This window comes from Ranitomeya variabilis, chromosome 7 (assembly GCF_051348905.1).
Source record: "Ranitomeya variabilis isolate aRanVar5 chromosome 7, aRanVar5.hap1, whole genome shotgun sequence".
In the NCBI taxonomy this organism is placed as follows: domain Eukaryota; kingdom Metazoa; phylum Chordata; class Amphibia; order Anura; family Dendrobatidae; genus Ranitomeya; species Ranitomeya variabilis.
In genome coordinates this window covers 6,314,569-6,337,169 of record NC_135238.1, presented here as the reverse complement: position 1 = coordinate 6,337,169, position 22,601 = coordinate 6,314,569, and the positions used below count along the sequence as shown (strand labels likewise).

Genomic DNA, 22,601 nt, shown 5'->3' with positions numbered 1-22,601 from the left:
ACCCCACATGATGCTCCATACTGTATAATGGCCACACATGATGCTCCATACTGTATAATGACCCCACATGATGCTCCATACTGTATAATGGCCCCACATGATGCCCCATACTGTATAATGGCCACACATGATGCTCCATACTGTATAATGACCACACATGATGCTCCATACTCTATATTGGCCGCACATGATACTTCGTACCGTATAATGGCCACACATAGCTACTCCTACACACGTGGCTGCGCTCCATACACACGCACTCCGCTGCATACACCTCGTACACACGCGGCTCCACTCCTTACACCTCGAACACACGCGGCTCCGCTCCATACACCTCATACACACACGACTCAGCTCCGTACACCTCATACACACACGGCTCCGCTCCATACACCTCATACACATTCAGCTCCGCTCCATACACCTTTTGCCTTTTGAAAAGATTTTTTATAATTTTTTCTATTTTTTCTCTGGCGCCCCCTTAGGGTCGGCGCCCTAGGCAGCCGCCTAGTTCGCCCTGTACACAGTGACTGCACCAGCAGAATAGTGAGTGCAGTTCTGGAGCATAATACAGGATGAATCTCGGGATCAGTAGAGGATAAGTATAGTCTGTACCCAGTGGATCATATATTTTTAATATTTGTAGAGAAAACTTTTTAATTTGTATTGTGAGATAAGTCGCTTTAAGGAGATGTTGGCACTTGCAGTTACTTGTGTTTTTATGAGTCTCACCTGTGGACGTATATGGGCACCAGCAGATCAGTGATGTTACGTTTAGCAGAGGTCACCAACTTCATTCTCTCCTCATAGGTCCAGTTCCATTTTACAGGTTCATTTAGAGGTTGGATGTTTGCTGAAATGATAGAAGAAATGACCTAATAAGCATAATTCAGGAACAACGGCTCGTGATATATCCCACTGTCATAAATACTCTTCATCTTCCTCATGTTATGTAATATTCACAGCTTTCCCCACAATGAAGTCAGGGAGGATCTGCTGCCACCGCTGGTCCCAAGTCTGGACCATCACTAATCCCCATATGCTGTGGGATTCGGTCAGGTCTCTTTGTTGAAATAGCTCTGAGTTTCTTGATCCCTTACACAAGCCTTTTAGACAATGTCTGAAGATCTGGTTCTGATCGTAGTCGCCTTTCACTCGAGTTTACTCTTCATCAAGCTCAAAACCGTTAACAGACATGGAGAAATGTGAACGGGTGAATTTACAGATCTGATAAGGAGGAATAATAATTAGACTCAATACCACTTTTCACAGTTCATTAGTCAGGATTATGGACCATCAGTGGAACTACCATGCAATTTATGACAGTGGCCATCACAACTAGTCAGCTGGAACACTCCTTATTTATGGTGCTGGTTTCCTACTCTTGGGCACTTGGACCTTTGGACTTGTGTTCTAGTTTTTGCTGTGCATTTGACGTTTGACTTTTACCTCTTGTTTGGTACCACCTGTAAATCAGTGATACTTGGTTCAAGTCTTAGTAGAGAACTTGAACATGTACAAACTAACATAACTAACTAACTGACCCTATGTACATGTGTAAGGAGGAAGACCGGTCTGCGGGTTCCTGTACTGAGCCGAGCCCGGAACTGTCGAGGCTGTGTCTCCTGTTGCCCCGGGGGCATGAATAGGGGACCGGATAGGTCCCATGACCCGGAAGGAGGGGTCACTGGTGAACTGGAAATGAAGTGAAAAGTGCTCGAAGTGAGGCAGAGTTTCCCGCCGTCAGGCAGAGAGAAGCGTGCTCCACACACAGAGCGCCGGCACTACGACGGGCTGCAATTGACAGCTCCCGGTAGCGCTAGTGGGACAGTGAGAGTAAAGAGTGCCTTGCGCCCAGTGACTGTGAGTACCGCACACGTGCGAAGAAGCGAGAGCCGGGTAAAGGACAGTAGCTAACGGCCCTCTCTGCCATCTGTTTCACATCAGCCCACACCTAACCAAGGCTCAAGGACTAGGGGCTCTGTTGTGAATTCCGTTCTTGGGCTCCCTTCGGTGGTTGTAAATGGCACTTTTGTGAATTCTGCCCTTGGGCTCCCTCCGGTGGTTTTAAGTGGAACTGCTGCTCCTTGGATTTAGCATTAGCAGCTGCTTCCACTGATCGTCTCTCCTGGCTCTGCTATTTAGCCTGGCTCTGGTCTTCAGCCAGTGCCAGCTGTCAATGTTTCTTGGTTGGATTCAGATCTCTCCTTGGATTTCCCTGATAGTCTGTCCAGTTCAGCAAAGATAAGTTCTTGCTTGTTCATTTGTTGTCCACTTGCTGAGGACTTAATTGTTCAGCTCATTTTATGTTTTCTCTAGTCCAGCTTGTCAGTATGATATATTCAGTTTAGCTGGAAGCTCTGGGGAAGCAGATTTGCCCTCCACACCGTTAGTCAGGTGTGGATATTTTTTGTAAACTCAGCGGTGGATTTTTCTAGCTTTTAATACTGACCGCACAGTATTCTTTCCTGTTCTGTCTATCTAGTTAGTAGTGGCCTCCTTTGCTAAATCCTGATTTCATTCTGTGTATGCCATTTCCCTCTCCACTCACAGTAAATATTTGTGGGGGGCTGTCTATCCTTTGGGAATATTCTCTGAGGCAAGATAGCTTTCTGTTTCCATCTTTAGGGGTAGTTAGTTCTCCGGCTGTGACGAGATGTCTAGGGAGTGACAGGAACATTCCACGGCTACTTCTAGTTTTGTGCTAGGATCAGGAACTGCGGTCAGTACAGATACCACCTCCTCCAGAGCTCGTCCCATGTTGCTCCTTAACCACCAGGTCATAACAGGGCTCAACAGGTAAAATTGGAGACTGCCTGTGGCCACCAGAAGACGGACCATCGTTTGAAGGACCCCATCTGTGGACATCTCCCCGTTACAAGGCATAATCTGAGGTTAAGGACCATAAAGGACATGATAAGTTTAATAATTGGACTGTTATTATCCGGCATTTGCTTTTCACCATTTAACCATCTATCTGCCTGTGAGGAGTTTATTTACCCTGTTAATTAAATTGTTACATTTGTTAACCCTTAATCTGTCTCCTTTGTGTCACTGCATTCTGCAGCCTGCTTACACATGTACATCTGACCAATAGTTTTCTGAGGACTCTCCGGTTGCTCAGACATCTACCTGGATCTACAGACCGAAACTTACAAAGAGTCCAGCAATGCAGAGATAATCCTATAAGACTTAATGTTTACTCTATCATGGTTAAAATAAGGCATCAAAACACAAAGGAGCCATGAACTAACCAACATGTCCCAGCAGGATATGCCTTAATCTTGGCCAGAAGTAAATTTCTGTTCCTCACTGTAGCCTTCTAGGAGGACTTACCCATCTGAGAATAAACTTCTTCTCTCTCAAAGCTGTCTGCTTTGCCAAAGCCTCGATTGTCCACCATTGTGATGATGTCAGTGAGCCCATATGGTAGTCTCTCCACAGTGCACCCTCCTCCTTTGTTCTCCTCTCCTTTGGCCACTGGGGCAGACACTGAGAACTTTCCACCATTTAAGGTATAAATGAAGGAGTTGATGAGTGAGGATTTGCCATGACCGGCAAGTCCACAAAATTGGAGCAAGATACGTGTGTAGCCAAGACCTCCTAAGCTAGAGCCTTCCAACTGGTAGGTCAGGATCCTCTGTTTTAGATCCACGTCTCCCATATTCCCTGCTGGATAAGGGAGATCACACAGGAAGAAGATTCATTAAAGCGTTAATTAATACATTATGACTTGAAACAACTAATTCTAAGTTAGAATTAAAGGGGTGTTCGGAAATTCACATTATTTTTCATCTTAAATCCCTGTTTAAATCCATAATCAAAACTATTTACTACTATACTTGAATTAAAAAATTCCTGATTCTTCCCTAATGACAAAACCCAACTGCTTTTCTTTATTTTTTTGATGATACTTAATTGGAGAATCCCCCGCAAGTGACATCACTGGTCTCTGTACTCCAGATATTCAGTTTACAACGTGCACTGACAGTGCGCTCTGTTACTGGATTATTATTGCCAATCTAAGTCGGCGAAAGAGTGCACTGTCATTGTGCACAGTTGGCGGTAGAGTGCACTGTCATTGTGCACATCACACAGTGCACATCATGCAGGGACTAGCCCAGCCCCTGAAACGAGCATCACGATGCTTCACTTCAGGGAGGGGGTAGAGGCCATAGCAGTGACCACAGACTTTGCCTCCTGATAACGTTTCATTTGAGTCTCCCAGCAGTTCTTGGCTAGGATTTATAAGTGTAGTGTGATAACTGCCATTCTGGGGGTGCTCGCTGGGAATTATAGCTGCACTGTGGTAGGTGCCTTTATGGGGGTCCTCACTGTGATATATAGGGGCACTTTGGTAGTTAATATGTGGGTTCTGGCAAAGAAATATAGGGACTTTGAGATTACCATTGATATGGAGCTGCAGGTTAGGAATTCGCCACCGTGACATCCCCCTGTGAACACCGGACCCGGCACCAGGTACACCCCAGCCCTGGCGGGCGACTCACCAGACCTTACACACCAATATCCCTGACCTGACAGGTTGCTAGTATACCATTAAGGCTAAGTTCTCACTGTGAAACATCTGCGGCATTTCACATTTCCTCTGGCCGCTCCCCAACATTCTCGCACGGCAAAGTGTCATGATCTCTGCAGGCAGAGATCATAGCAAGCCTATAGAGGGACAAGCTCTCGGAAGATGGAACTATACTGACCATGAACTAAGCCTGCCGCGCAACTAGAAATAGCCAGGTAGCATTTCCTATTTATCGCTAGATGCCCAGCTCTGGCCTAAGACCTAAATAGCTAGCAGAGGGAAATATAAGACCTGGCTCACCTCTAGAGAAATATTCCCAAGAAGACAGTAGCCCCCCACATATAATGACGGTGAGTTCAGATGAAACAACAAACGCAGCAGGAAAATAGTCTTAGCAAATTTGAGGTCCGCTTACTAGATAGCAGAAGACAGATAGTATACTTTCATGGTCAGCAGAAAAACACTAACAAAACACCATCCAGAGATTACCTTAAACTCTGGCATTAACTCATAACGCCAGAGTAGCAATCCCTGATCAACGAGAGCTTTCCAGACACAGTAACAAAACTTCAGCTGTGAACTGGAACAAATAGGCAAAACAAAACATGGACAAAAGTCCAACTTATCTAGTAGTAGTCTAGAAGCAGGAACAAGCACTGAGAGGCATCAGATAACATTGTTGACCGGCAAGAAACCACCAGAGAAATGAGCTTAAATAGCGACACCCACTACTGATGGAACCAGGTGAAACAGGAAAGAGGATGACAAGTCCAATTCCACAAGCGGCCACCGGGGGAGCCCAGAATCCAAATTCACAACAGTACCCCCCCCTCAAGGAGGGGGCACCGAACCCTCACCAGATCCACCAGGGCGACCAGGATGAGCCCTATGGAAGGCACGAACAAGATCAGAAGCATGAACATCAGATGCATTGACCCAAGAATTATCCTCCTGGCCGTAACCCTTCCAGTTAACCAGATACTGGAGTCTCCGTCTGGAAACACGAGAGTCCAAAATTTTCTCCACAACGTACTCCAACTCACCCTCAACCAACACCGGAGCAGGAGGCTCAACTGAAGGTACCACAGGTAACTCATACCTGCGCAATAACGACCGATGAAAAACGTTATGAATGGAAAAGGACGCAGGGAGGTCCAAACGGAAAGAAACAGGATTAAGAATCTCCAATATTCTATAAGGACCGATGAACCGAGGTTTAAACTTAGGAGAAGAGACCCTCATAGGGACAAAACGAGAAGACAACCACACCAAATCTCCAACACAAAGCCGAGAACCAACACGACGATGACGGTTGGCAAAACGCTGAGTCTTCTCCTGGGACAACTTCAAATTGTCCATAACCTGCCCCCAGATGTGATGCAATCTCTCCACCACCGCATCCACTCCAGGACAATCCGAGGATTCCACCTGACCGGAGGAAAATCGAGGGTGAAACCCCGAATTACAGAAAAACGGGGACACCAAGGTGGAAGAGCTGGCCCGATTATTGAGGGCGAACTCTGCCAATGGCAAAAAAGCAACCCAATCATCCTGGTCAGCAGAGACAAAACACCTCAGATATGTCTCCAGGGTCTGATTAGTCCGCTCGGTCTGGCCATTAGTCTGAGGGTGAAAAGCAGATGAAAAAGACAAATCTATGCCCATCCTAGCACAGAATGCCCGCCAAAATCTAGACACAAATTGGGTACCTCTGTCAGAAACAATATTCTCAGGAATACCGTGCAATCGGACAACATTCTGAAAAAACAGAGGAACCAACTCAGAAGAAGAAGGCAACTTGGGCAGAGGAACCAAATGGACCATTTTAGAGAAACGGTCACAGACCACCCAGATGACAGACATCTTCTGGGAAACAGGCAGATCTGAAATAAAATCCATCGAGATGTGTGTCCAAGGCCTCTTAGGAATAGGCAAGGGCAACAGCAGTCCGCTAGCCCGAGAACTACAAGACTTGGCCCGAGCACAAACGTCACATGACTGCACAAAGACTCGCACATCTCGTGACAGGGAAGGCCACCAGAAGGATCTTGCCACCAAATCCCTGGTACCAAAAATTCCGGGATGACCTGCCAATGCAGAAGAATGTACCTCAGAGATGACTCTGCTGGTCCAATCATCCGGAACAAACAGTCTATCAGGCGGACAACGATCCGGTCTATCCGCCTGAAACTCTTGCAAGGACCGCCGCAGATCAGGAGAAACGGCCGACAAAATTACTCCCTCCCTAAGGATACCTGTGGGTTCAGAATTACCAGGAGAGTCCGGGTCAAAACTCCTAGAAAGGGCATCTGCCTTAACATTCTTAGAACCCGGTAGGTATGACACCACAAAATTAAAGCGAGAAAAAAATAAAGACCAGCGCGCCTGTCTAGGATTCAGGCGTCTGGCAGTCTCAAGATAAATCAAATTTTTGTGGTCAGTCAATACCACCACCTGATGCCTAGCCCCCTCGAGCCAATGGCGCCACTCCTCAAACGCCCACTTCATGGCCAAAAGCTCCCGATTCCCAACATCATAATTCCGCTCTGCGGGCGAAAATTTGCGAGAAAAGAAGGCACAAGGCCTAATGACGGAGCAGTCGGAACCTTTCTGCGACAACACTGCCCCAGCTCCGATCTCCGAAGCGTCAACCTCAACCTGAAAAGGCAGATTCACATCAGGCTGACGCAACACAGGGGCAGAGGCAAAACGGCGCTTAAGCTCCTGAAAGGCCTCTACAGCATGAGGGGACCAATTAGCAACATCAGCGCCTTGTCTGGTCAAATCAGTCAGTGGTTTAACGACATCCGAAAAACCAGCAATAAATCGGCGGTAAAAGTTGGCAAAGCCCAAAAATCTCTGAAGACCCTTAAGAGAGGAGGGCTGAGTCCAGTCACAAATAGCTTGCACCTTGACGGGATCCATCTCAATGGAAGAGGGAGAAAAAATATACCCCAAAAAGGAAATTTTCTGGACCCCAAAAACGCACTTAGACCCCTTCACACATAAAGAATTAGACCGCAGAACCTGAAAAACTCTCCTGACCTGCTGGACATGAGAGTCCCAGTCATCAGAAAAAATCAGAATATCATCCAGATATATTATCATAAATTTATCCAGAAAATCGCGGAAAATATCATGCATAAAAGACTGGAAAACTGAAGGGGCATTAGAAAGACCGAAAGGCATGACCAAATACTCAAAGTGGCCCTCGGGCGTATTAAATGCGGTCTTCCACTCATCCCCCTGCCTGATCCGCACCAAATTATACGCCCCACGAAGATCAATTTTAGAGAACCACTTAGCACCCTCTATACGAGCAAACAAATCAGTAAGCAATGGCAATGGGTATTGATACTTAACAGTGATCTTATTCAGAAGCCGATAATCAATACATGGTCTCAAAGAGCCGTCTTTTTTTGAGACAAAGAAAAACCCAGCTCCCAAGGGAGAAGAAGATGGACGAATATGTCCCTTTTCCAAAGACTCCTTTATATATTCCCGCATAGCAGCATGTTCCGGCACAGACAGATTAAACAAACGACCCTTGGGATATTTACAACCCGGTATCAAATCTATGGCACAATCGCACTCACGGTGCGGAGGTAACGACCCAAGCTTGGGTTCGTCAAAGACATCTTGATAATCAGAGAGGAACTCAGGGACTTCAGAGGGAATAGACGACGAAATAGAAACCAAAGGTAAGTCCCCATGAATACCCTTACATCCCCAGCTCAACACAGACATTGCTCTCCAGTCCAAGACTGGGTTGTGAGACTGCAACCATGGCAATCCCAGTACCAAATCGTCATGTAAATTATACAGCACCAGGAAACGAATAATCTCCTGGTGATCCGGATTGATACGCATGGTTACTTGTGTCCAGTATTGTGGTTTATTATTAGCCAATGGGGTGGAGTCAATCCCCTTCAGAGGAATAAGAGTCTCCAAAGGCTCTAAATCAAAACCACAACGATTGGCAAAGGACCAATCCATAAGACTCAGAGCGGCGCCAGAGTCAACATAGGCGTCCGTGGCAATGGATGACAAAGAGCAAATCAGGGTTACAGACAAAATAAACTTAGACTGAATGGTGCCAATGGAAACAGACTTATCAAGCTTCTTTGTACGCCTAGAGCATGCTGATATAACATGAGTAGAATCCCCACAATAGAAACACAATCCATTCTTCCGTCTAAAATTCTGTCGCTCGCTCCTGGACAGAATTCTATCACACTGCATACTTTCTGGCGTCTTTTCCATAGACACCGCCAGATGGTGCACCGGTTTGCGCTCCCGCAGACGCCTATCAATCTGAATAGCCATTGTCATGGACTCATTCAGACCTGCAGGCACAGGGAACCCCACCATAACATCCTTAACGGCATCAGAGAGACCTTCTCTGAAAGTTGCCGCCAAGGCGCACTCATTCCACTGAGTAAGCACAGACCATTTACGGAATTTTTGGCAGAAAACTTCAGCTTCGTCTTGCCCCTGAGATAGTGCCATCAAAGTTTTTTCTGCCTGAAGTTCCAAATGAGGTTCCTCATAAAGCAAGCCCAAGGCCAGAAAAAACGCATCCACATCGCGTAACGCAGGATCCCCTGCTGGCAATGAGAAGGCCCAATCTTGAGGGTCACCCCTGAGCAAGGAAATCACAATCCTAACCTGCTGAGCAGGGTCTCCAGCAGAACGAGACTTCAGGGACAAATAAAGCTTACAATTATTTCGGAAATTCTGGAAGCTAGCTCTATTCCCTGTGAAGAACTCCGGCAAAGGAATTCTCGGCTCAGATACCGGAGCATGTACCACAAAATCTTGTAAATTTTGTACTTTCGTGATGAGATTATTCAAACCCGCAGTTACACTCTGGAGATCCATTATTGTCAGGTGCACACAGAGCCATACAGAGATTAGGAGGAGAGAGAGAAAAAAGACTGCAGCAAGGCAGACTGGAGGAAAAAAAAAAAAAAAAAAAATTCCAGCAGACTTCTTATAACTCTCCTTTCTCAACCTGGGTCTTTTAACACTTTATTGGCCGGTCAAACTGTCATGATCTCTGCAGGCAGAGATCATAGCAAGCCTATAGAGGGACAAGCTCTCGGAAGATGGAACTATACTGACCATGAACTAAGCCTGCCGCGCAACTAGAAATAGCCAGGTAGCATTTCCTATTTATCGCTAGATGCCCAGCTCTGGCCTAAGACCTAAATAGCTAGCAGAGGGAAATATAAGACCTGGCTCACCTCTAGAGAAATATTCCCAAGAAGACAGTAGCCCCCCACATATAATGACGGTGAGTTCAGATGAAACAACAAACGCAGCAGGAAAATAGTCTTAGCAAATTTGAGGTCCGCTTACTAGATAGCAGAAGACAGATAGTATACTTTCATGGTCAGCAGAAAAACACTAACAAAACACCATCCAGAGATTACCTTAAACTCTGGCATTAACTCATAACGCCAGAGTAGCAATCCCTGATCAACGAGAGCTTTCCAGACACAGTAACAAAACTTCAGCTGTGAACTGGAACAAATAGGCAAAACAAAACATGGACAAAAGTCCAACTTATCTAGTAGTAGTCTAGAAGCAGGAACAAGCACTGAGAGGCATCAGATAACATTGTTGACCGGCAAGAAACCACCAGAGAAATGAGCTTAAATAGCGACACCCACTACTGATGGAACCAGGTGAAACAGGAAAGAGGATGACAAGTCCAATTCCACAAGCGGCCACCGGGGGAGCCCAGAATCCAAATTCACAACAGCAAAGATTATATTTGGTGTGATGACATTCATCAGGGAAGATCACACAGGGTTAACACCATGGATGACAATGATAAACTTAATAAGGGGCAATTCCCACCGTAGCCACGTGTGCCACAGAGATCCTGGGTGGTGGTCGGGGTGGTGGGTAGACACCTCAGGAGCAGAGGGGACACCATGAGGTCTGATCTCTGCAGAATACAATCTGCACGGTCCTACACAAATATCTCTGGGAAATCTACCCACAACTTAGCGACCTGCCAAGAATCAGAGGTGAACCCAGCCGAGACTGTAATGGCTCGGCCTGAGTCACTCCTCTGGTTGTCAGAGTCTGTGGACCCTCCAGCTCCGGGGTCTGCAGTGGGGGCTCTGGACATTGCAGATATTCAGGGGGGGCACAGATGGAGAAGGGGGCACCTCACCCTTATTTATCCCCTCTATCCCTCTTTCTGCATCATCTTACCTGCTTGTTTCCACGTCAGATTAGCAAAGTAAAAGTGAAAGAATCTCCTCGTCCTCTCAATTTCGATGTTGTTTTTTTTCTTCGACCTATTTGGTCTTTTAGGCAGAAGTTGGTGATGTTTATTCAGCAACTTCTTATTTGCAATCTTTTCTTTTAAGTTTTTGAGAAGTTTAAGTTTAAGTGTAAAATAGGCTGCAGAACATACAAGGGGCACAAGGATCGGCATCAAAGTGGGCACCGGTGTTATCAAAAGGGTGAAAAGGCTTTGGGGCACTGATCTCACACTGCAGACATACAGATAAGGATTTCCCACCGCACCCTCATTACAACGTGGCCCATACGTGGTCAGTACCGGCGTACAATTTCGCAGACTATTGTAGGATAATGTCATTGTTCACACAAATCTTGCTAATTGCTTACGAGAGTTTCTAATAATTAGTATTTCTCCTCATTCTTCACCCTTCCCCTCCTCCTATATCTTGTCTTCCCGTACCCCAATAAAGTTATTATTCCCTTCTTCCTATCCTACCCACCCTTCTCCTTATTTGTTAACTAAAATGTGAAAACAATAAAAACTACTGGAAGAAAACAATTACTCCAATGGACAATTTTTACTGATTTGAATAAGTAACTTGTATCTTAAAAAGGTAAAGACTTTGGGCCACTGATCTCTGATACTTCGGGTTTTTGGACCGCAGACATCCACCGGATATCCGGCATATGAACCTCAAGGTCCTGAGTTGTGTGCAAGCGCTCACAACGGCGCATGCGCACAGGTAAGATGCCGTAATCTGTATCCATGACATGTTACGGAGAAGTTATTTTGCTGCCGGGTGTAAACACAGACATCATACGATAAGCCCTTCATTCAGATATTAAAATCATAGACTTCCGTGGCGGCAATTCTAAATATTTTTGCAACCATAATTTAGTCACATGCTCATACAAAAATCCCAAACACTGGCTGCGTAGGGAGACTGAGGCCTAGACATAAAGTAAAATGAAATATGTTATCATGATCATTTAAAAAAGGGGGGACGTAAAAGTTTAAACATAGGGATTAGAATGAGGCAGCAACTCGGCTGTTTGTTGTGCTTGCGCAGATCGCTGAACCTCCTCTGTGTAAAAGGAGACTTCCAGATCCCTGCGCTTGGAACGCAAGAGTGGAAGGCTCACGTCACCAGATGTGCGGGGCTGGAAGTCACGAGGCGGTCCCCACGCGTCAAGCCGAATCCCGAGATTATATGTGTGTCTCTGACAAGGTAAGGAAGAATTTACAAAAGATAGGGGCGTTTGTGTATGTAACGGTGCTGCGACACATCTACTAGTGACATTAAGGAGGAAGCATTTAATAAAGCTCATGATGAAATGCCAAATAGTAAAGGAAGAAAAAAAGATGACTAAAAAAATAATAATGGCAAAGAAGGATAAAACTAAGGTAATAAAAATCAGGGGAAATGTGTAATAAAGTACTGAGGGTGTGAATTAATGTAGGTGTTCTGTATTATAAATAAATAAAAAGGGAAGTGTAAAGTTTGTGTGTTTCGGCCAAAAAAAAAGGGTAAGGCTGGGTTCACATTAGCGTTTCTGTGCGCAGCTATGATCTGCATACATCCGCATGCGTCATGTGTACATATCTTTAGCATGGTGTACGCAGGGACATGCTTTTGCATGCGGATGCGTATGCATGCGTCGTTTGGCGGTGTGTGGCGGTTTCCGGTAAAAGCAACATGTTGCATTGTTTGAGGAGTCAAATATTGCGCAATCGTCCGCATTACTGTCTATGGGTATGCATTTGTACTTTAGACCATTGGTTCGATACGCATGCGTACTTTAGACTGCGCATGTCCAGAAAATGATGTCACTGCCTCCACCATGCACATAACAAACGCAAACACATGCCAAAACGCATGACGGGTCACACTCTGAACCTTCCAGGTCCATACACTCTTCACCATGTGACCAAACCCTGGTCACATTATGTAGCTGTAATCACTCCCATAGGTGGGTGGTGTGTGTGTGTGGCTAGTTCGACCCGCACCATTGCCGGCAGCTTCCTGTCTGATGATGTCATTCAGCCGCTGCTGTGTGAGACAGGAAGCCCAGGCAGGAAGCAGGAAGGATCCCTGCAGGTCCGCTACACTGTCATTTTCTCTTGCAGGCAGCGGAGCTGCAGGGATTTCTCCCTGCCCGCCGCATATGAGGGCAATCTGGCCAGGGCCCCTCCCTGATGAAGGGCTGGATAAACTGGCCAGATTGCCCTCATTATTAGCTGCCCTGCAGGAGCCTCCAGAGCCTCGGGGCCCCGATGCAGCTGCACCAGTTTAACAGGCGGTATGTCTGCCCATGGATCAACGTGTATACCAAGATTCTGTGTTAGACTGTTTATTCCTGCCACAATAGGTCTGCCTTTCAGGGGATTTAGACCCTTGCGGATTTTTTGGCAGGCAATAAAATGTGACCATTACTTTGCAGGTAGGGGTCAGGAAATATTTTTTATTGCTCTCAAGCACCCCAGAGTGATACCCTTCATTGACCATGTTTTTTAGGAACTCTTTTGTAGGATTTTGTGGTAATATCTCATATCTAGCAGTTAGAGACATAGGAATTTGTATTCTGGTGTGTTCCTGACAACTACGTTGCCCCCCTTGTCAGAGGGTTTTATCGTAATGGTGTGGTCCTTTTCAAGATTCTCTAAACTAGGCATTTCCCCCTTTGATAAATTGTGATATTTAAGCCTACTTTCACACTTGCGTTTTTCAGCTTCCATCACAATCCATCAATTTTTGAGACTGCAGGATCCTGCATTTTCCCATAGACTTGTATTAGCGACGGATTGTGATGAATGGCCATCCGTTTCATCCGTTGAGCACTGGATCCGTCGGAAAATAGCGGTCCGTGGTGTGGAGAAAACGTTCATAAGAACGTTTTTTCTGCACGTTGGAAAATCGGTCAGCAACGTATCCTGCGCTGCCCGTCGTCAGCTATAATGGTAGCCAATAAATGCAGGATCCGTCGCTGACCGTCACACACAGGAATCCAGCGACGTATCCAGTTTTTCCCCTATGAGCATGACCGGAAGGATTTTCAAATCCGGAAAAAAGTTTGTTCTCTCTCTCTCTCTCTCTCTCTCTCTCGTGTCCCTGGAAATTTCATTCCCGGAATTTGTGGACGACGCATCCGTCATTACACTGGATGCGTCACACACGGTTTTCCCTAATTTCGTGATGTCCATCGATACGTAATTTTGCTGCACAATGACGTACAGCAGAAAACGCAAGTGTGAAAGAAGCCTTATGATGGACTAGGGTAAGTGCATATTATCATTTGAGACTAAATTTAGTGTTTGTCTTACCCAGAAGACGGCGATCCAGTGAGCTAATTCTCTAATCCTGTCACATATGGTGGAGAATGCGGGCACAAAGATCCAGCAAGGTGTATGTCATAGGTTAAAACTTCAGTTTCTGCAAGTCCAAACAGTGCAACATGCTGGTAACTTTCTGAGAAGAGAAAATGTAGTGGATGTCACCTGCAGTCCTATGTAACACTACAGATAACATAGTGATAACTCTCTGAGTACAGATAATGTAGTAGATGTCAACTGCAGTGCTATGTAACACTACAGATAACACAGTGATAACTCTCTGAGTACAGATAATGTAGTAGATGTCACCTGCAGTCCTATGTAACACCACAGATAACACAGTGATATTTCTCTGAGTACAGATAATGTAGTAGATGTCCCCTGCAGTCCTATGTAACACCACAGATAACACAGTGATAACTCTCTGAGTACAGATAATGTAGTAGATGTCACCTGCAGTCCTATGTAACACCACAGATAACACAGTGATAACTCTCTGAGTACAGATAATGTAGGATATGTCCCCTGCAGTCCTATGTAACACCACAGATAGCATAGTGATAACTTTCTAAGTACAGATAATGTAGTAGATGTCACCTGCAGTCCTATGTAACACCACAGATAACACAGTGATAACTCTGAGTACAGATAATGTAGTAGATGCCACCAGCAGTCCTATGTAACACCACAGATAACACAGTGATAACTCTCTGAGTACAGATAATGTAGTAGATGTCACCTGCAGTCCTATGTAACACCACAGATAACACAGTGATATCTCTCTGAGTACAGATAATGGAGTACAGATAATGTAGTAGATGTCACCTGCAGTCCTATGTAACACCACAGAAAACAGTGATAACTCTCTGAGTACAGATAATGTAGTAGATGTCACCTGCAGTCCTATGTAACACCACAGAAAACAGTGAGTCTTTTATTAAATAAAATACTTTCACATGACACTAACTATGATACACTACAAATAGAACACAACAAAACAAAACATAAGAACAAAGCTCCAATCAGACGGCCACAAAAGACAAAAAAGAAACCTACTAATCAGGGACAAGAAAGAAAATTCCAATTAAATAAAGAAAGCAAAAAGAAAAGACAACAAACAAAATACTCATAACTTACATTAATACCCCTGTAAAAATTATAAATAGTAATAAAATCATACAAGACCCCCGGCCCAGCTTCATTCATACTACTATATACAACCCCAACTACATTCACACCGTCCTATATACAATATAAACAATATATACACTATAAACACATTATATACAGATTTATACAACGCCGCAAACACAGCAAAACCCTACTGGTCCCACTGCCTTACCTTACAGCCACCCGCTTGCACCGCCACATACACCCTACAACAAACCTAAATACAATACACTATACAAAATTATTATTATTAAATTTTTTTTTTTTTTTTTTTTTTTATTATATATATTTTTTTTTTTATATATATATACACACACCTACACTAACTATCCCGCCACCCCTGATCCAGCTCTGGCCACAAAGTTCAGGAATTATCCGAGCTAGGATCAGGCCCCAAAGTTTTTCCCCAGGCGGGGCCTGGGCCAGGCCAGATCAGTCTCATATCACCGCTGTTGAAACCCCCCAATCCCCCACCCAACCTAACTAAGACCCTCTATTATACACACTATATACAATATATACAATACACTATATACAATATATACATAAACCAACTTCACAACCTACATACTCACCACCCAAGGCTCAAGTTCGATGCCTGCAAACCTTCTATTCAGGGAACAGAGATACAAAACAAAAATCTAGGGTGTAAAGATATCAGCCCACCACCAGGATATAGGAGCGCTAACGAACTAAGGCACCCCGAAGGAGAAACCCCTCCAGAGATGGGCCGCCCTCCGGGCACCCAGTCTTTCGCACTCCAGAGAACGCACCTTCACCAGGGCACCTAGGATGCTGCTACAAACTTCATCTACACGGAGGATTTTATGCTGCGTCGAAACTAAAACTCGTGCGTTCCACGTGAAGTACCTGACCACTGCGCTGACTAAGAATAAAGTGGCTCGGTCCCTTCTCCCGAGGTCTCTGAACGCTCCATAGGCCCACTCGGCATAGGACAGAGTGGCCAGCCGCGGCCAACCAATGGAAGCGCCCAGCCTGTTGTACACCTCTGTATTAAAAGGACAATGAAGCAGGAAGTGCTCCATGCTTTCCAGCATGGTAGCGCAAGCCTCACGGGGACAATTCCTGTCCACGGAGCTCCTGTGCTTCAAATTGTCCTTCACATACAACTTACCTTGGAAGCAGCGCCAAGTCAAGTCCCAATACTTCTTGGGGATCCTGCTAGAATTTAGCAAACTTAACCCAACCTCTAGATCCCGACTTGGGCAGTCCTTGAGGACCAATGGTTTCTGAAAATGCGAAAGCAAGACCCGCATGTCGAGGAGTTTCCTCGGGAGGGACCTCACTTCCCACATTCCCAGACCCCACCGGCGCATCATTTTCAGAACCGGGGTAACATAAGCCGGGAGATGCCCGTGCGGTGTGCGGAGATCCTTCAATCTTCCCCCTGTCTCCCATTCCTGGAAGAAAGGCTGAAACCATCCCTTGCAGGAGAATACCCACGGAGGAGCCCTCTCTTTCCAGAGGTTTGCCACGTTAACTTTCAAAAAGGTGTTCACTAGGAACACCACGGGGTTTACCATATTCAACCCCCCTAGTCTCCTCGTGCGGTAAGTGACCTCCCGTTTGACTAGATTCAGTCTATTCCCCCATAACATCTGGAAGAACAGACTGTAGACCCGTGTCCAGAGAGGCTCTGGTAAGACACAGACGCTGCCCAGGTAGATTAGCAAGGGGAGCAGGAAAGCTTTGCACAGGTCAACCCTTTCCCTCAGGGTCAAAGACCAACCCTTCCATTGGTCCACTCTTTGGGCGACACCTTTGATTCTGCCTTCCCAGTTTTTCGTGGGGTAATCACCCTGGCCAAATTCGATGCCTAGGACTTTGGCATGTTCTTGGGGTTCGGGGAGGGTGTCCGGAAGATCAAACGCGGGATCCCCGCCTCCCAGCCAGAGACTCTCACACTTGTCCTGGTTGACCTTGGACCCGGATGCCTCCGAGTAGCTCTCCACTTCTGACATCACCACCATCGCCTCCTCTTGCGAAGAAACAAAGACCGTGACGTCATCCGCGTAGGCCACTACCCTCAGGATAGCCTCCGGCGCCACCCCGCCCATCCCCACCCCCGCCAACGGCCCACAATCGACCCTTCTGAGGAAGGGATCGATCGCAAACGCGTAAAGCAAAGGGCTAAGAGGGCAGCCCTGGCGGACACCGGACTCTACCCCGAAAGGTTGTCCAATCCACCCGTTTACCAGAGGGAAAGTCTCAGCCCCTGCGTACAAGGTCTTAAGCCAGTCCACAAACCCTCCAGGCAGACCATACCTCAAAAGAGTGGACCAGAGGTACTCGTGGTCAACCCGATCAAAGGCTTTTGCCTGATCCAGGGTCAGCAAGAACCCCTTCCAAAGGCCCGCCCTGCCTTGCTCCACGGCCTCTCGGACACCCAGAACAGCACTGAAAGTGCTACGGCCAGGAACGCAACAGTGCTGGGCCTCCGAAAGGAGCCGCGGCGCAAATTTCACCAGCCTGTTGAAGAGTATCTTAGCCAAAACCTTCCTGTCCACATTGAGAAGTGATATGGGACGCCAATTCTCAATGCGTGATGGATCCTTACCCTTTGACAAAATGATCAGAGCCGACCTCCTTAATGATCTCGGCAGAGTGCCCGAGGAGAGACACTCATTAAACACCTGAGTCAAGAGGGGGACCAAGGAGTCCCTAAAGGTCTTAAAGAACTCGGATGTTAAGCCATCCGGACCTGGCGATTTTTTGGGCCGGAGCCCATCGATCGCCAGTCTCACTTCCTCTTCTTTGATCGCTTCTGCCAAACCGCCCAGCGAGAGGTCAGCCCCTGGCTCAGGAACAGCTTCAGCCAGGAAAGCCGACATCCTGTCACGATCCAGTTCCTTCCTTCCCAAGAGGTGCGAGTAGTATGAACTGACGACCTCCAAGATCCCTGATCTGGACCTTCTCAGGGATCCCGTACTGTCCATCAGCCCCGTCACTATCTTACTATTCACTGACATCTTGCAGCTTCTGTAGGGGTCGGGCGAGTAGTACTTCCCGTAGTCCCTCTCAAAAACCAAAGATGCGTGCGTATCGTACTGACACCTCTTTAGCAAGGATTTCACACTGGAGATCGCCTCGCGGCTACCCCCAGTCGAGACAAGTTGCTCGAGTTTCCTCCTCAGGCTCTGATACAGGCGATCCCTGTTCAGGCTTCTGAGGTTCGAGAGTTGCCGGAAGAATCTCGCCACCCGATGTTTGAACATCTCCCACCACTCCGACTTAGTGTTACTTAGGCCCAGCAGCGGTACCTGGCTCTGAAGAAATTCCTCAAAGGACCGTCTTACAGCTTCTTCCTCAAGGAGTGACGAATTCAGCTTCCAATAACCTCTTCCCATCCGAGGAGTCTCTGTAACGCTCAGAGAAAACATAATCAAACAGTGATCGGAGAATTCCACCTCCACAACCGACAACGGCGAGGAAACGGCCTCCTCCTTCAAATAAAACCTGTCTATCCTAGACCTGCACTGACTACCTCTAAAATAGGTGAACCCCGCGTGGCCTGTGTTGTGCCGGATGTGGACATCCACCAGGCGTGCCTCACTTACTATCCTATTTAGCGCGACGCAATCGTAAGCCAGCCGGTCTACGGAACCTCCTCTATCACAGGGTCTCGTGACATTGTTGAAATCCCCTCCAAAGACCACCTGCCGACTCGAAAATAAGTAAGGTTTGATCTTCATGAAGAGACACTTGCGGTCCCACTTGGACTGGGGACTGTAGATGTTAATGAGCCGAAGCTCCTGTCCCCCCATGGAGACATCTAGGATCAAGCATCTCCCCATTTCTAACTCGATCAATCGTCTGCATTCAACCGCTGCGGTCTTAAAAAGGACCGCCACCCCGCTATACGGCTCGGCCGCGAGAGACCAGTAGGAGGGCCCATGCCTCCACTCCCGCCTTGCTTTATGCATGGTTGATAGGTCGGTCAACCTGGTCTCCTGCAAAAACAAAATGTCGGCGTCAAGTTGGCCGAGAAAATGAAAGGCCGTGTACCTTGCCGCTTCTGACTTTATGCTGGCAACATTAATGGTTGCCAGCGTCAACGGGGTGGGTGCCGCCATCATGATTGATTGAATTAGATAGCCTTTTTCTTCCCACCCCCAACAGTTTCACCCTCTTCCTCTGACAATGATGAGTTTTTAGTGCGCTTAAGACAAACTGACTCATCCATTCTCTCCTTACATACACTCTGGCCCTTGTCTGGTGGTCCCGAGGTAGTCCCCCCCCCAGAAGGCTTTGTATTTGCCCCCTGAGAAGAAGACCCAGCGACCTCCTGAGCCCCAACAACCCCGTCCGCAACCTCCGGCCCCGGGTCCCCATCGCCCCCCTCTGGAGGGGAGTCCTGGAGGGCCCGGAACCGGTTAGAGAGATCCACCAGAGGGGGGGCGGCTGGACCTTCCAATGGCACCTGGATCAGGGCTACGGAGTCAGAGGGGTCGCACTCCGAGGAGGAGGCTCGAGGCCCGGACCCCCTCTTATCCTTAGTTGTTTTCCTGTTACCCTTTTTCTTTTGCTGTGACCACTCCCCCTCTCCCTCATCCAGACTGTCACCGGATGAAGGTTCCTGGGCAGACATGGCGTCCTTTTGCTCCTCTCTTTCAAGTCTCTTGACTTCCTCGCTCAATTCGCTGTCTTTAGGATCCTCAGCTGCAAGTGGAGCACCCGGGTCAGAGTTTAGGGTCATTACTCCCTGCCCCCTTTTCCCATGGCGCTGCTCCTGCCGCCTGATATTGGATGGCGGCAGCCTGCTCCTCACCGGTTCCCTGCCTCCTCCGCCTCTGCTGGTCCCTTCACCGGCGAGATTAGTCCCGGCTTTCGCCTGTCCCGCACTCGCCGCTTTCAGGACCGCATTGGCAAAGGAACGCGGACAGCGACTGAACGGGTGACCGAGGTCACCACACAGGTTACACCTAATCCTGCCACAGGTAGCAGCAAGATGGCCGAGGTCCCCACACAGTGCGCATTTCTGGGTGGTACACTGCGCACTGAAGTGTGTGGGGCTGCCGCACCTGTGACAGACCTTAGGCTGCCCCCGGTAGAAAATCAAGATCCTGTCCCTCCCCAAAAATGTTGAGGAAGGGATATGGGTAACGGTGTTTCCTGAAACCTTCAATTTCACCATGAAGGTCCAGGCTCCTGACCAGATACCATGCTCATCGAGGGTCTTCTCGGGAATACCGACGATGTCGCCGTATCGTCCAACCCAGGTGGAGATGTCGACACAGGAAAGTGACTCGTTACTGGTCAAAACGGTCACCTTCCTGACTGAGTTCTGGCGAGATATTGCCACAGCGAGGAAACCCTGCCATTCGGGGCGACCCCGAGCCAGCTCATGGCGAGACCAGAAAAGCTCAAGGCCCTCCGGTCTCACGAAGCTGACATCGAAGTAGGAGGTCCCATAGGGATGGATCAAGGCGAAGATGTCATATGCCACGAAGCCCATCCCCAGCAGGAGCTCAGCAACCTTTGACCGATCAGGACAGGCATCCTTGCTTACCCACTGGAGACGGGCCACGTTCCTACGGTTGCTCCTCTGCCCTGGTGTTGGCAGAGACCAGACAGTCTCTGCCCCTCTATCTCGGAAGGCGGAAAGACCGTGTCTCTCTATCCAGAAAGACAGATCAACCTCCCTCCCCTCTACATTGATGGAACTCTCCCCTCTCCTCAGGGCGTCCAGGAAGCGCTGTTGCAAGTCACCATCCTCAGGGTCACCAGACAAGGGCGCACTACTACCCCCAGCAGTGACAGCTGCTGAATAGCTTGGGGCTGAAGCCCCCGCCACCGCTGGGGGGGCAGCGGGACCACTACCTGCTTCCCCTCCACCAACATCAGTAATGCTCTCCTCATTCACTCCTCCACTACTCCCATCATTTGCAACATCACTACTCCCATCATTTACTCCACCACTGCTCCCATCATTCATTCCACCACTATTCCCACCATTCACTCCACCACTACTCCCATCATTCACTCCACTACTACTCCCATCATTTCCTGCACAGCTCCTTTCATTCCCCTTACCACTGCCACCACTTCCCGTCATTTTATTACCTGTATTGTCACCACCATTTGTCCCAGTGTTCTCTGCACCTGCCACAGTCACATCCATTCCTTCCTCACTTGTGTCTGCTAGCTTCTCTGCACTCACACCTGCCGGACCGGGGGAGGGGTGCAGCACCACACTCGATTTCCCTTGATTGGTGCTGACTCTCTGTTGTGTCCTTGGAGCGCCTTGCCCCCCCACTGCAGCAGTTTGCACTTTATTATTTTGGGCCCGCTGCTCGTTGGGGGGCGCCGCCTGCCCCGCACCCACAGACTTCGCGGTCCTGGTGTCATGCTGGGGTGCTGGAGCACTCTGTCCCCCTGTCACAGCAGGGCGCCTCTTGTTCCCTGCAGATGATTTATCCTTTTTCTGTCCTTTTTGGACACGCTGCTCTCCTGTCACAGCTGCGTGCCTGTTCTCCTTTAAGGCGCACTGCGCCCCTGTCACAACAGTGCGCCCTCCTTTCGCCGCACCATGTTCCTCGGACCTGCCCCCCACAGCCCCGGCGTCGGCCGGCTCAGCCGTAGTGAGCAGGGATGGAGTCTGCCCACACCGTCCCCCTTTCGCAACGGCGTGGACACCCACCTCACCCCCCTCAGCCCCGGTGATAACCGGCTTAGCCGCAGAGGGCAGGGAGGGAAACTCCTCGGGGTCCCCTATGTCCGGCGCCGTGAGTACCTCCACAGCCTCGCCCCCTGCACTGTTCCCCGCACAGACGGCAGCACCGCCGGACGTCCTCCTCCTCTCCCCACCTTGCCTATGCCCCAGACCCACTGCAGAGCCCGTGCGTTTAGGTTTGGTGGGGTTTACACAGGAGGTGGTAGGTGTAACATCATCCATCGGTACATATTTGTAACTCACCACCTCCCGTGCGGTCTCCGTCGTCTTCTTCTTCCTCTTCTTGGTTTCCTCTGCTGGCTCGTCCTCACCAAAGGAGAAGCGGTCCAGGTTCACTGGAGACTCCAGCTGTCTGATCTCCTGTAGCAGACCGCCCTCCTCCTCTTCCTCCGCTGACACTCCAGCCTGTGCTGTCGGAGTCCTCTGCCGTGCCGGGAGGCCGCTTCCCTGTTGTCGGCTCTGCGACTCACTCTCCCGGCTGGTTCCAGCTTGTAGGACTCCAGTCACAACCACATCGTCCTCCTCCTCCTCGTCGCTTAGGACGCCGGCTGGCGGTTCTCCTGAGGTATTTAACCCCTTCATTTCTGAGAACCGCCGCTGGTTCCTAA

At 48.2% G+C, this 22,601-nt stretch overlaps 1 protein-coding gene across 1 annotated transcript in view; it reads right to left on the bottom strand.

The window, feature by feature from the left end:
• The window catches only part of LOC143785108 (uncharacterized), a 53,585-nt gene extending 42,761 nt beyond the window's left edge, over positions 1-10,824 (bottom strand). Inside the window, exons 1-3 of the mRNA XM_077273780.1 lie at positions 10,766-10,824; positions 3,337-3,672; positions 733-853 (exon numbers count right to left, since the gene is read on the bottom strand). Of these exons, the coding sequence (XP_077129895.1) occupies positions 733-853; positions 3,337-3,664 (449 nt within the window). The 5' untranslated portion in view covers positions 3,665-3,672; positions 10,766-10,824. The remainder of the gene's footprint in view (positions 1-732; positions 854-3,336; positions 3,673-10,765) is intronic.
• Between the last annotated feature and the right edge of the window lie 11,777 nt (positions 10,825-22,601).